The sequence below is a fragment of the Rhipicephalus sanguineus genome, chromosome 10 (assembly GCF_013339695.2).
Source record: "Rhipicephalus sanguineus isolate Rsan-2018 chromosome 10, BIME_Rsan_1.4, whole genome shotgun sequence".
NCBI lineage: Eukaryota > Metazoa > Arthropoda > Arachnida > Ixodida > Ixodidae > Rhipicephalus > Rhipicephalus sanguineus.
The window spans coordinates 13,999,185-14,012,879 of NC_051185.1; the positions used below are offsets into that span (position 1 = coordinate 13,999,185).

The 13,695-nt window shown below is 46.1% G+C and overlaps 1 protein-coding gene across 2 annotated transcripts in view; it reads left to right on the forward strand.

Annotated features, from left to right (window-relative positions):
* The window catches only part of LOC119407072 (uncharacterized), a 29,839-nt gene that overhangs the window by 202 nt on the left and 15,942 nt on the right, over nucleotides 1–13,695 (forward strand). The window contains exons 2-4 of one of the 2 annotated variants that reach the window (XM_037673909.1): nucleotides 4,509–4,625; nucleotides 10,519–10,578; nucleotides 13,420–13,468. In XM_037673909.1, coding sequence (XP_037529837.1) covers nucleotides 4,509–4,625; nucleotides 10,519–10,578; nucleotides 13,420–13,468 — 226 coding nt within the window. The remainder of the gene's footprint in view (nucleotides 1–4,508; nucleotides 4,626–10,518; nucleotides 10,579–13,419; nucleotides 13,469–13,695) is intronic. The other variant, XM_037673908.1, reaches the window with a different exon arrangement.

Consider the following 13,695-nt stretch of genomic DNA (forward strand, 5'->3'; position numbering starts at 1 on the left):
ACTACCTATTTCCTATATTTTTTTAAGGTAATTTTGTACTCATGCTTTCTTTAAAGCTTGATGTTCCGTTTGACTCGGCAGAGCCACGAGTGGTAGGGACTTTGTTAATACATGCGAAGTATATGGCTATGTCCATGCTTAATACTCCGGGAAAAAAATTACACCGTTTATTCAGTGATTTGAAAAATTAGCATAGTTCGCACTGGAGGCGCAATGCTAAAGAGACAGTAGAGCTGATTCCTATCTTATGTAGTCCTGGCTTTTGCAATTTTGGCAAGTTTTGCAAATTTTCTCTTTCTTTCTTTCTGTTTCTTTTTTCTTTTTCTTTTCTTTCTTTTCTTGTCCACTTTTCTTCTTTTTCGTTTCTTTCTCCTTTTTCTTTCTTTCTTTTCCTTTCTTTTTATCTTTTCTTTTCTTTCTTATTCTTTTTTTCTTTCTTCTCTTTCTTTCTTTCTTTCTTTCTTTCTTTCTTTCTTTCTTTCTTTCTTATTCTCTTTGTTTTTGCCTTTCTTTCTCTGTTTATTTCCATTTCATTCTCTCTCTTTCTCTCTCTATTTCTTTCTCTTTCTTGCTTTTTCTATCTTTCTTCCTATTTTATTCCTTTCTCTCTATTACTCGCTTGCTTCCTTCTTCTTTCTATCCTTTTCTCTATCTGATCTGTCACTGTATTTCTTTCTCTCTGTCTTTCGATTCTCTCCCTTGCTCTTTCTTTCTCGTTCAGCATTTCTTTCTTTCTCATTCTTTCTATACTAGGCTTTACTCTCTCCCCTCCTCCTTTCCCTCCTCCTCAACATCCCATCTGTCCTCCTCACGCTCGCTTCCCTTTTCCACCCCTTGCTACACTATACTATACAAGGCTATGCTCTGCTAGCGTGCCTGGACAGCCGAGTGATTAGGACACTCGCCTTCGGTTCGAGGCCACGCAGGTTCGAATCCCGCATCGTGGAGAATTTTTCTCGCCAAGTATTTATCTCTCTCTCTCTTTCTTTATATATCTTTCTTTCTTTCTCTCTATACTCGTTCTTTTACCCATCAGGGTTATTACAGGCCACGCTGTAGAAATTTGCGCACGTGTCCTGGAAGCAGATAAGAAGACGATGAGGATGAAGAAGAGGATATAGAAAGCGCGTGCCGGTTTATCATGATGATCATTTCTGTTTCCGACAGACAAAATCCGGCGAGCATAAAAAGCTTCGTTGATAAAAGCATATGATTACGCCGGCAACTTAATTATTGCACAATGTTTATGAAGACACATGGCTACTCCGTACAAAATAGGTGCAGCTGAATGCATCGAACTAAGACACATGGTCACGAGCGGAAGCGCTTCTTTCGCGGATTCGTCCGAGTGAGTGAAATAACAGTTGTTAGTCCCGAAGGCACTAAGACCGCAGCCCGGGCCCGGGCGAGTTGGCGCCTGTATACAGCCGTACAGCACCACCAAATCCCGTACCCAGACACCCAATGCTTGTCTTAGCCTTTTAATTGCCAGTTCTAATTTTGCACAGTGGGAAACCAGATTTCTTTTCCAGGCGACCACCTTGAATCTGTGTTTCAAGGTAGTGTGAGGTGCAGAAAATACCACGCAAACGAGCGAGCTGCACCTCTACTTCGCGTTCTGGCGCTGACATAAGTAAAAAAAAAGATGGCTGGTCCCTCCGTCACATAAGAATTGGTGTAACACGAAAGTGAAACCTGTCGTCACCGAAGTAGTTTATTGTTTATAGAGTATTGGTATATGAGAGCTTGTACAATCTCTACTGTTGTCTGGCAGATATAGCACCGCTTCATGTGGACGCATCGCACTCACGTTGACGCCTAGTGGCACATCTCCGTACCGACGACTAACGCCCATGGTCATGATTAATCCCTTGCGGCAGCTGAAGTTCTTAACATGTACGTGGACACCGCATATGGTGAATCCCGCGCAAAGATGGCATCAGCAAGCACATAATAAACCCTGATACTCGATATGCACTCCTTCAAAGCGTTGCGAAATGCGCAGAGAAACGCTACGCGCGTCGTGGCTTCTCTCTAGCCTGGCCGTTACATCTTACAGGGTGAGCAGGGAACGCAGTGCGACAGCCAGGGGAGCGTCGGAGAGCTATTTTTTGATACGGATGGATGCTATGAGCGAGGCTTGGGTTAAAGCCGCCACCTCACGATGTGTTAAAGCGTTGACGAAATTAAACTTGTGTTGGAAACGCGCCAACTGGGATGGTAGTAGCAACGGTGCTCTTTTTTTTTCGAGCCTGCTGGCACAGATGTCACCGCCCCGTTATAAAGGGGACACTCATAGCATGCATCCATCCATCCATCCATCCATCCATCCATCCATCCATCCATCCATCCATCCATCCATCCATCCATCCATCCATCCATCCATCAGCACTCTGAGATGAAAGGAAGGATAAAAGGCGCGCTCATGTAGCCTCCGTAATGTGTTTGGCGGTACCTTAGTGGGCTAAACGCCCGCCAGCCATCGTCGCGGACAGAGAGGTCATAGATTCGACTCCCGTCAACGAAACATTTTCTTATAGTTTTTTAACACGAAACTGTTTTATACCGGGGTCCACCAAGACTTCAGTGACGTATTTTCGTCACGGAAATGACGTCGAAAAAATTTACACGCTCAGATGGCAAAGAAAAAAAAGCCCCGTGAACGGGCGTCGAACCAACGACCGCACGGTCCGCAACAACAGATGCCGGGCACGCTATCCACTGCTCCACGGTCACAGACTCTAGAGGCTTTACAAACGCGCCTTTTATATCTGCCACACTCCCGCTCGGCGGGTTGGTGTTGCCCTCTGGGAGCGGTAAAGTAAAGGAATTCGTCATTACCGTGGCCTCCGCGATTAGCACGTGCAACGTGTTACATGTCCGTCCCTTTCGGCGCGTTTCTTAACAAAAAATAGCTATGCGACGCGCACCTGCTTCACCTGGCTGTAACACCGCGCTTCCCGCTTACGCGCTCACCCCAAGAAAAATCGCGGACGGGCTACCGGGGCGGCATGACGCGCTTTGCGTTTCCCTCTAGTCCGGCCGTGGTGCTCAATCACATTTTAACATGCCGCGGGATGGCGACCATGTTCTGCCTCCAATATGCGACGCTCTTCTGGCTATCACACCTCGTTCTGTGATTACGTTTTCACTGTAAACTACTACAGCTACCCCAAGGGTTCGTTTAATCATTTAACATGAACGTTAGTCGTCGGGATGGAGATGTACCACCAATCACCAAAGTGGGTGCAACCACGTTAAACGTTCCTATAGCTGCCAGACATCAATAAACGTTGTGCAAACCCTCTTATATACCTACAGAAAACATTCAGTTACTTCTGTAAGGGCACGCTTCACTTTCGTGTCATTCCGATTCCTATGACAGAGGGATCAACCATCTTTTTTTTTTTTTTTTGCCGTCTGATGGCGTTCATTTTACTGACGTACTTTTGTGACGGAAATACGTCATGAAAGTCTTGGTGGACCCCGGCATAAAAGACTTTCATCTGGAAAAAAAGTCTTTAGCTATGTTTAAGGGAGGTAATGGCGCCAGCTGGGTTAAATTCCTGACGTGGAACTCTGTGTGCAACATACAGTTCCGGTAAAGATAGAGGATCCCTTATGTAAAGTTATAGCCTGCGTGAACAAACCATTTTCTCTAGGATCTTGTTGTTTACTGTCATCGACCACGATTGTACGCGAACTGAACCAACGCAAGCAAGGGCAAGGGCCCACACATCCTAAATCCTACGGTATCCAGCCAGGCGACTGTTCACGTATCCGAACACGTCGGCGCAAGCGAGCGCCAAACGAGAGGAGGGTAGCGAAGCAAAGAAAGAAGGATGAGATTCGAGTGCCGTCACAAGAGTACAGCGAGGAGCGCACGCTACGCGACTGACGCGCGCGTACCTCAAGCGGCACGGAGCGTACGCAAGTGCAGCAGGCGCGAGCGAGTGCGTGCGCGCGATGCGAGCGCCGCCACGAGTGCGGGGTTTTAAGCGGCGCACTCCACGAGCAGGAAGTGTCGCCACCCATTTCATTACCCTCAACTAAGATGAAGGGTATACAGTACACTGCTGTAGTTTACAGTTGTGCATGTGCGTTCCCTACAAACCATCTTCTCAGCTCTATTTCAACAGTTGAATGAGACTATTAAACAATTCGAAATAAGTATTACACTTGTTAAGTATACTGCTACCTAGCACCTACCTAATGTCACTTTCCTGTGTTCACATAAGGCGAGCCTATAGGTATTTTTCTTTAAGTTGTGAAGGGACATTTTATTTAGGTTTTGCTTAACTATCAACGGGACTAAGTAAAATTTGCATTATTTAGCTTAATCCCCATTATCCCATATTTATTCGGCAAGACGATTAACTAGAACCATTACTACTAATGTTGATGATGGTACCTGTGCAATGAAGATATATTGCGGAGATATCGGAAGTACATAAAGATAACGATTACAATGATTATAATTATGACAGTTGTTGCCTTACCCTTTGCAGCTGCCGATCAACTGGTAAAGCTGTCTCAAGGCCATTAAATCCTTTGTGGAAGGGAACAGGACAGACGGGAACAATGGGGCGGCTACCCAGTTTTATGAAGCCCCAAGGGCCAGTGAGGTGAGGCATATGCTTCCGGTTGTGATAAACACTGCATGTAACTAACACGCCACCAGTGCTACAACCTCACGTGCATGCTTGCTAGCAATGTGGTACTTGCCCTGTCCAACCAAGGAACTCTGCGAGCTTGACCTCCGATTCATCTCAGAAACGTGCGTCGCAGACACCTAAAATGCTGCAAAACGAGCTCTTTAACGCTGTCGCGTTGAAAGGTGATAACCCCGATGTTGCCTGGGTCGTGGCGTTGTATGCGAGCGTTGAAGAACGCGGCCCCAGTTACGATGATCAGATGTCAGTTACATCGCGAGCATATCACCGAGGGTGTGGTTAGTCGTTCTGTGAGCACGCTAATGGCCACTAGATCATCTTATTGACGTGGTTAAAAGAGAACCTCGTAGAGTGGCAAGAAAGAAAGCCGCCCAACAAGTGTGAGTAGCACAAAGAGCGGTACTTAAGCAAATGCTGTCCAGTTTACCCCGGCTTCTGAAGCGCTCGCATCCGTAGGGTCAGCACGATGAGAGAATAAATTTGTGCAAGCGTTGTTAGCGCTCTATTTTTCTCAAGGACCCTCTAAGTATGGCATCCAAAATCTGGCCTTCAATTAAAAAGAATTCGCAATGCTCTCTTTACAATTAATGCAATTCCTTCAAGGCAACATTTACAATTTGCCTATGCGAAACATCGGTTTTCCAAGAATGGAACTTGTGAAAAGGCATGCTCCATCATTTTGATTGTGTATATACTGTTTATTATTGTTTAATCAGGACACCTATGTCAACTTCAATATCATTTTTATTATTATTGCTTCATAGAGCGGCGCTTTTACGGTTATTGCAAATTGAAGGACGACGACAAGAGGGCAGAGTAGAAATGCGATTTCGACCTACACTCTAAGAAAAAACATTTTGTGTGAGCCTTCTCGAAGAGTTGTGACTTGCCACGTATAAGACTCTCTTTAAACAAGCACGGTGTAACATGCGACTCTGACCCACACTCTTGGTGGGTCAGATTCGGCGCGTCTAGGAGAGTACCCAGACCCTCTAGGAAGAGGGGAATGACTCTTATCCGAAGGATCACATTGCCACTTATGAGGGAGTGAGACGACTCTTGCCGGTAACACTCCTGCAGGGGTCAAATGACACGCACCTAAGCGTCAAGCGACTCCACAACTACTTTAAGTCACTCAACTGAGCGATTCTCTACTTTTGCGCGAGTACTGTTGGAAATAGCGAAGTAATAATTTTAAGCAACTCCAGTAATACTTGCCGTTGTACCCACCGACTGCAGTAAAAGAATGGTTCAATTTTAGCATTATTTTAATTAAATTCATCATAACAACACACCTTTTCCAGCTGAGTAACCCATAAACCGTGAAAAGATGGTGTGTAATTTCCAATTAAGCAGTTGAGGTATTTCTTACTTACATGTTTGTATGAGTATAACCATCTAAAATGTGTGACTGCGACTTGCATAACGTCATATGATACAAAATAAACTGCAGAAATCGGCATCACGTTTCCGTATTCATTCCTTATGATTATGAATAAATGAAAACGTAGCGACGGCTCGAGGCACCAGACTTGTGACTTACTATGTTGTCGCTCCTGTTCAGCGTGAGCAGCCATGAAAAGTGTCTGAAAAGCAGAACGTGACATGATGAGAAAACGGAATTGCAGTAAAGGTTTGCAAAACCACCACAATAAGTAATTTACACAGACATAGTGAAGGCTCACAACAAAACAACAAATGCTAACAGGCATGGTAAAGAACAAAGTTTTTGCCGCTATCGTGTAAAACACAACTTTCAAATAGCAGTTTTTGCAACATGTCACTTGGCGACAACCTTGCAGCACAAGATAGCGTGAGCCTCTTTTAAACAACAAACCAAATTGGTTTACGCTCATCTGCGTGGGTGCCACTCACCTCTTTTCCTACGTCGTGTTGTCCATCCAAGGGAAATGTAGAACCGACTGCCTTGTTGACAGGGTGAACACCGCTGTTGATTTTCCCATCACGAGTGGTGAGGCGCCAGACCATAGCGACACCTTCGTTTCCCTCAGAGTGGCTGTCATATGGAGCGAAGAGCCGGGAGAAGCGATCCGGGACTCTGGGAGTAACCAACACGCACACACACACACACACACACACACACACACACACACACACACACACACACACACACACACACACACACACACACACACACACACACTGATTATTTGTATTTAAAAGCATCCTTTGTTCCACACACAGCATTAGTGTACACACATCTGACACGTGTGTTTCATTTTAAATAATTTCACAACGAAAACAAATTTTCAGGTAAAAGAAGGTGGGTACTTCGTTTCGCAATAGGCACTGGCTTCTTTTCTGAGAAATCGCTTCAAAATTTGGTTTCGGAATAAGCCCGGATTAGCGCCGGCATATTTCGACACCCAAGCGCATCCTCCGGCAGTCAGGGACACATCGTGAGCGGTTATTGATCACGCGTTTTACAAAGGTTACCTATTCCTAAATACTCAGATAAACACATGCGATTACGAGCGCCTGAATGACACCCAACGCGCACGAACGCCGTCTACGTCGAGGTCGGACATGTCAGGGGCGTAGCCAGAAATTTTTTTCGGGGGGGTTCAACCATACTTTATGTATGTTCGTACGTGCGTTTGTATGTTCGCGTGTATATATACGCAAGCAAAACTGAAAAATGTCGGGGGGATTTGAACCCCCCCGACCCCTCCCCCCACCTGGCTAACGCCCCCGGGACATGTCATACGCTAAAATTACCGCACATATAGCTCCCACAGTCAGGTACACTGAATCGATTCTGTAATAACGTCAACCGTCATAACAGATGTAGGCAAACCACGAAAACAGCAATCAGAAAGAGGGAAAAGAGTGCACGGCGGCGGTCGCAACAACGCGCGCCGTCCAAAGTCTCGAGCTTTTCACTTTATTGGCGCGGCGTGTCCAACCTAAATGACTACCGCGTACGCGCTGGGAACATGGTATTAGAGGATTTTATACCCTTGTTACACAGGCAAGTAAACCGCAGTTACGACCAACCACGGTTAACCGCGTTGAACTACGGTTAGCGCCAACCACGGTTCGCCAATGTTACACGGCGCACAAGCGTCCTCGGTTAAAGCGGACTTGCCTAGGCGTGAATGGCTCTGCGTCTGGCGGCAGTCCGGCGTTCAACTCGGCTGTTATTGCCGCGTCCACTTTCGCATTCCTTGAGGTGTTCTGTAGATGACGCAAATTGTTTTCCCAAAGCCTAATCAGGCCTTCTGTGGTTCCTGCAGTCCAATTCGTTCTTCACGAACGCTCGCCGTCGTGCACACGTCCTCCATGGAGGCCGCCATTTTCTCGGTTAAATGCTAAACCTAGGGAGCCTTCAAGGGGGCGCGCACACATGAAGCCTCCCTAGTGTGCCTCGATGTGTGCGCCCGCAACAAAACGCGCATCAGGCACCCTAAAGGCTCCCTAGCTAAACCGAGGTCGCCAAGCTCGGTTTGGCACAACCGCGGTTCGCGGCATAACCGCGGTTTCGCATACCGTGTAACATAAGCGAACCGCGGTTACATTAACCGAGGTTTCGGGTGTCTGTGTAACAAGGGTATTAGTCTGTCCGGTATTCCGGTAAAGCGAAGGCGTAGCGCATCACCGGATAGCGTGTGCCGTAGCTGTCGCCACGTCAAGTTGCGCCAGCTATGGAGGATAAAAACAACTAATAAACACATAATGTATGACCTCCGAGATCCCGGGATTGTCACTCGCTAAGCCTACATCATTGATTATTTGAGTATGGCTCTCGAAAACGGTGCCGAATTGACACGAATACCTTGCTGTCGAAGCTTAAGGACGTGAACCTAAAGCAAATAAAAGCATCAGTTCGGAGATAACGAGCGACAGAGCGCGCTACGGCCACTTGATAGATTCGAGGTGGACGGCAATCGCTTTCGGCGGCGCGGCCATGTTTACCGGGCGTGCGCATGCGCAGTTCACACCCGGTATTCTGGCACACGCAAAGCATTTTCCGTATAGCGGTGTGCCGGACAGCCTAAAAATCCTGTATTATACCTGCATCTTAAACTATCATCTTTAAGCCAACAAAAACGATTATTTGCTTTAAGCCAACAAAAACGATATGCGTCCAAGCGTTCCGTGCACAGACTTTATTTTTCTCGTTCCCACGTGCGGAAGAATGCTGCACACTGAATGTCGATGGAAATGCTATTATGAAGTAGACTAACGCGGATCTCCAAACATCTTGCACCTTCAGCAGTGCAGACACAATGTGCGCTCAGCAAACAAGGACCCTTGATAATTGTTTGCATCGCTCATTTTATGGGAGCTTGTACAGTTACGCGCATAACGGTGTCAACTCTTTAACTGACAGTTTTAGTTGGGCACCCGCTACGGCCCCGGGACGAAGGCTGCCGTTGGAAATAGGTGGCCGCCTACTTCCGCAGAGCTGCTGTAGACGCCCAGCTAAAGCTGTAAAATTAGTACCTACGAAAGCAGTACACTCACCGTTAACAGGCAGACGTTGTGCGTGTCGGCAGCTTCATGAATATTTCGCCCGCGAAGCGTCACTTCGAGCACGGAGCCTAGCGTCACCGCCACCGAAGGTGTGCATCTTCACTCGAACACAAAACTAGAAGACAGGCAACTGACGCAACTCGCGCAACCACAGCAACGCATTCCAAAAGAGCGACGAGACTGACAAAGGAGGCGGAGGCGCCGCGCCAGTGTGGCTCCGTCGGTGAGCCATGGCGAGAGAACAGCGCCGAACGGCAAACGCGCGACGGGCACGGCGTATTCGGCGGCGCGTTCATCACGGAGGCTTCATCATGGCGGCGCCTTCATCGTGGCAAACGCGCGATTGGTATGGCGTTTACGGCGGTGCCTTCATCACGGAAGCCAATCGAAACGCGCTTCACGAGAGTCCAATGACTCCATAAGTCTTCCATAAATGCTCTATTTTTCTGCTTCTACCTTCCAAAAGGGGTCAAATGGATACCCGAAGGAAGTCACGGTGCCATGACCCTCTTTTGACTTTTTTTCTTAGAGTGCAGTCACCACTCGTCCCTGCTTAACCCCCCCCCCCCCCCAGCTCACATTAAGCTCTGAATTACAACCACTGACCCTACTAATATATTGCACGAGCATTACTAACGCATTTCAAACTATATACACGGTGTCACAGCTATTTTTAACCAGCGCTTAAATATATGTCAGTACAGTCCATGATGAGAGGGCCAAGTGCATGTTGCTTAGTACTACATGGAGCAAGTCCCGCTATCTTTTGTGTTCGGCAAAAAATAGTGTGACTTACTTCATGGAAAAGTCAGCAACATCAATTTGGCTCTACACGATGTAATTATTTCATGTTAATAAATATTATTAAATATTATTATTAATATTAACAATAATACTATGTAATTATTTCACGTTAGCTTAAAACTAATAGCTAAAACTTGTTTTCGTTTGTTATTTATTCATAGTCTTGCCTAACCGTTTCAAAGCGGTTTTCCTAGCAACAGTGTAGCTGACATATTGATGACGAGAACAGCCTCGTGATTTAGCACTGCAGCTAAAGGCAAAGCTCTGTGCTTCTTGGTGAAGCTCAAGTAGCGGGTTTCAGACGAGGATGATTAGCAAGAGCATCCCAACATGGCCGCAGCCATTTCGGCATCGCTGTTCTGCCTACCTAGTCCAAAGTTGCTGCACCTAGGTTCATATAATGCATACTTTCTTTGAAGGATTGCTATGTGCAATAATCTTTCCAAACATCTTTTTTTTTAATTACGTCATTATTACCGAGGTTGCAGTTCAGCAAGCCATTGCAGCGGAAAAGATTGTTCAAATGCGTTCCACCTTTTTACAGGAGAGGCCAGATTCCTCAGACATCGAAAACCAGGCGGCCAGTCAAGGGACAAAGGAACAGGTGAGAAACTCATCTTTTTTTATTTTATTTATTAAGGCGAGAGCCTTAAGTACCTCATTACAAGCTGACCTTGACAACGCAGAGTGCGGTACAAAAGTTCACCTGACCTAAATAAAGGTAATATAAAAAATTCGGCAGATCCCACGCGTTGTGGGAATCGGTTTCATGCGAAGCAGTCAGCGAGTACTTCTATGCTGTATTTTATGGCTTTGAGCCAAGCGTTACGAGGTCGATTGACGTGTTTTTGTAAGTGTAGTAGCTATGTGCACATCGTGGGCTTACCAGGCATGTCAACAGCACTGGACTTTAAAGGGTAACTTATGGTGTGACGTAACGTCAGCACTCACGCTAGAGCACATACGTCAGTATTATCGAAACTAAGTGCACTTCATGGTGCAATCATGCTAATGCCATACGTAAATTTCATTACTATATTCCTCCGGGGTCGAGCAATGCGCCAATGTAGCGCGCTGAATCAAAGGAATACTAATGTAATGTTTATTAGACTGTTAAAAAAGCGGAGCCAGCACTGGAACCACAGATGTTAATCTGATATGACGTGTGGACGGTAGGAGTATGTATGTAGTGTATATTGCTTTCTTGTAAAGTTAGATAGCCAGCAGCACAACTACAACTGACGATGCACCAACATTACGCCTCCACAGCCTGTCTTCTAAACCAGTTTCAAGACCTGGTGTGGCTCTGTGGTAGTATAGGGGGCTTCCACACAGAATGGTTGGGTTCGATTCCTTCTGGGATCCTAATTTTGGTCTTTCCATTTGTCGGGTCAACGCTGCTGATGTCAGTTTTTCTTAAAGCTCTAGCATTTGAATGACCAATGTCTGTTGTCGCCGTTCCTATGTAGATATAAAGTGTCAATCACCTGTGGTGCATACCCGTAAACCGCGGCCCTTGTGTCTGCAAGAAAGGGTTTGACGACGTACGCGACATGATTTTCACGGTACTTCTGTCGTGACCTGAGAGTCATATTCGTCAAATCTCTTACCCTCCCATGCCGACTTCGGTCTTCACCAAGTTAAGGAGACTATCATGAGAGCACCCAGACGTAGGCGGATAGATAGATAGATAGATAGATAGATAGATAGATAGATAGATAGATAGATAGATAGATAGATAGATAGATAGATAGATAGATAGATAGATAGATAGATAGATAGATAGATAGATAGATAGATAGATAGATAGATAGATAGATAGATAGATAGATAGATAGATAGATAGACAGAAGCGCTCAAAGTGCCAAAGGTTCGCTAAGAAATGCTTTACATTTAAAAATAAAAACAAGGTTCAAGCCGGAATCGAACCCAGGCATTCTGCACGGTCATTAAGTGCTCTACCACAAAGCAACGGTAGGACATGAAACTGCTTAAGAAAAAAGATCCTAAGCGGGCGTCAGGTCGGGAGGGTAGCCACGTTAACAGATGTATTATTGCTTGGCAGAAGCGGAGAATAGCAGCAGGTGTCACACCATCCCATTTGCCTTACGAGTGAATGGTGCAAAGCTTTTCACCAATTAAAAAGGTCTCCGCAATAATTCACGACCATTGTAGAATACCTGGTGTTCATTTTTAGGCCCAAGAATAGACTTCCTTGCTTTCTAAACACGAAAGTGTTTTATGCCGGGGTCCACCACGGCTCCACTGACGTATTTCCGTCATGGATATGACGTTGTCAAATATAAAGGCTGAGAGAAGGCAAAGAAAAAAACTCGAAGAAAAAATTCTGTCGCCGGGAGTCGAACTTACGACCCCTCGTTTTGCAGCACGAAACGATTCGGCCACAGACGGCATGTCCTTCGCTATGCTAACGGCGAGCTATTTACATACACCATTTGCCGGTGGCGGTATTCAGAAATCGGTGGTGCATAAGCGTGTTTTCGTTATCACAAGCCAGATGGCGTGAAGGGCTCGTAGAGCGTACAGTTACTGTATATGCTACCTTTAGGTAGCAGAGTTGCACATCTGTCTTCCAACGCCGCTTGCAACCATGCATTGCAGAGAAGCTGCCGCTTGGGCCAATTTTGCGACAATTTTGCGAATTTTGCCAGTGAAGTCGCACTTCGTTTTTGCAGGCATGTCGCCTGCAAAAACGAAGTGCGACTTCACCGCATAGCTGTGGTTGCTAGCCGAACCTATGGACTACTCTGCTACCTGCTACTCTGCTACAAAGGTAGCATATACAGCGACTCTAGTAGAGCGCTTTTCAAGGACGTCGCCCCATGCGTTGCGAGGATCGTGCGCACGCTTATCTCGTGAAGGCGGTGTTTGTACGTCTTGTGCTCTCACCGCAAGTTTGCGTTGAGAGCACAAATGTCATTTCACTCACTGCAGCGACCGCTTTTGCGAAAGGAGCGCGCTGCTCACACAGAAACAAGTTACAACTGTGACACTTAGTTCGCGCTCATCCTCTGTATGTTCGTTCCGTGCGTCCTTTCTGCTTGACCCACGTGTTGCAAGTTTCGAGCTCCAAGCCATTCTTCGCGTGACATCACAATTTGTTGCTATAGCATTCATTCCTTCGCCCTTGAGGCAAAAGAATGCAGAACAAACGCTCAACTACGTCGGTGAAGACACGTTTCACTTTCGTGTTATGCTGATTCCGATAACAAAGGGATCAGCCACGCTTTTTTATATGCTCACTTAACAATATCGTGCTTCGAGCAGTTGTGAAAACCTGGTGAAGCAGGCTCTCGCAAAAATCTTCCATAGATCTACACACCTGACCCTTTCATAGGTTGTAGGTGGTCTCCTTTTGATTTTAAAACCGTAACAAAAGAAGGTGCCAACCAAGGTTGTTTGCATGTCGTCTACTTTCCTGCAGGCATGCCTTATATGACGACCCGTACAACGACCCAGATTGCAAGAATCTAGTAAGCAGCAAAATATTTGGCATTGCACTCATTTCACAGCACGTGGAATTATTCCTGTACTGCCACTGAGAGTCCTCTATATTAACCTTAGGTTTGCAGGTTCTGACACTGTGGATAGTTGGGCGAGTCGGTGCATGATTGGTCATGAAAAAAGTAGCAAGGAAGAGCGGGTACAGTCGTGTTCTTTTTCCGTGTCCGCTCTTCATTGTTGTTTTTTATTTCATGTA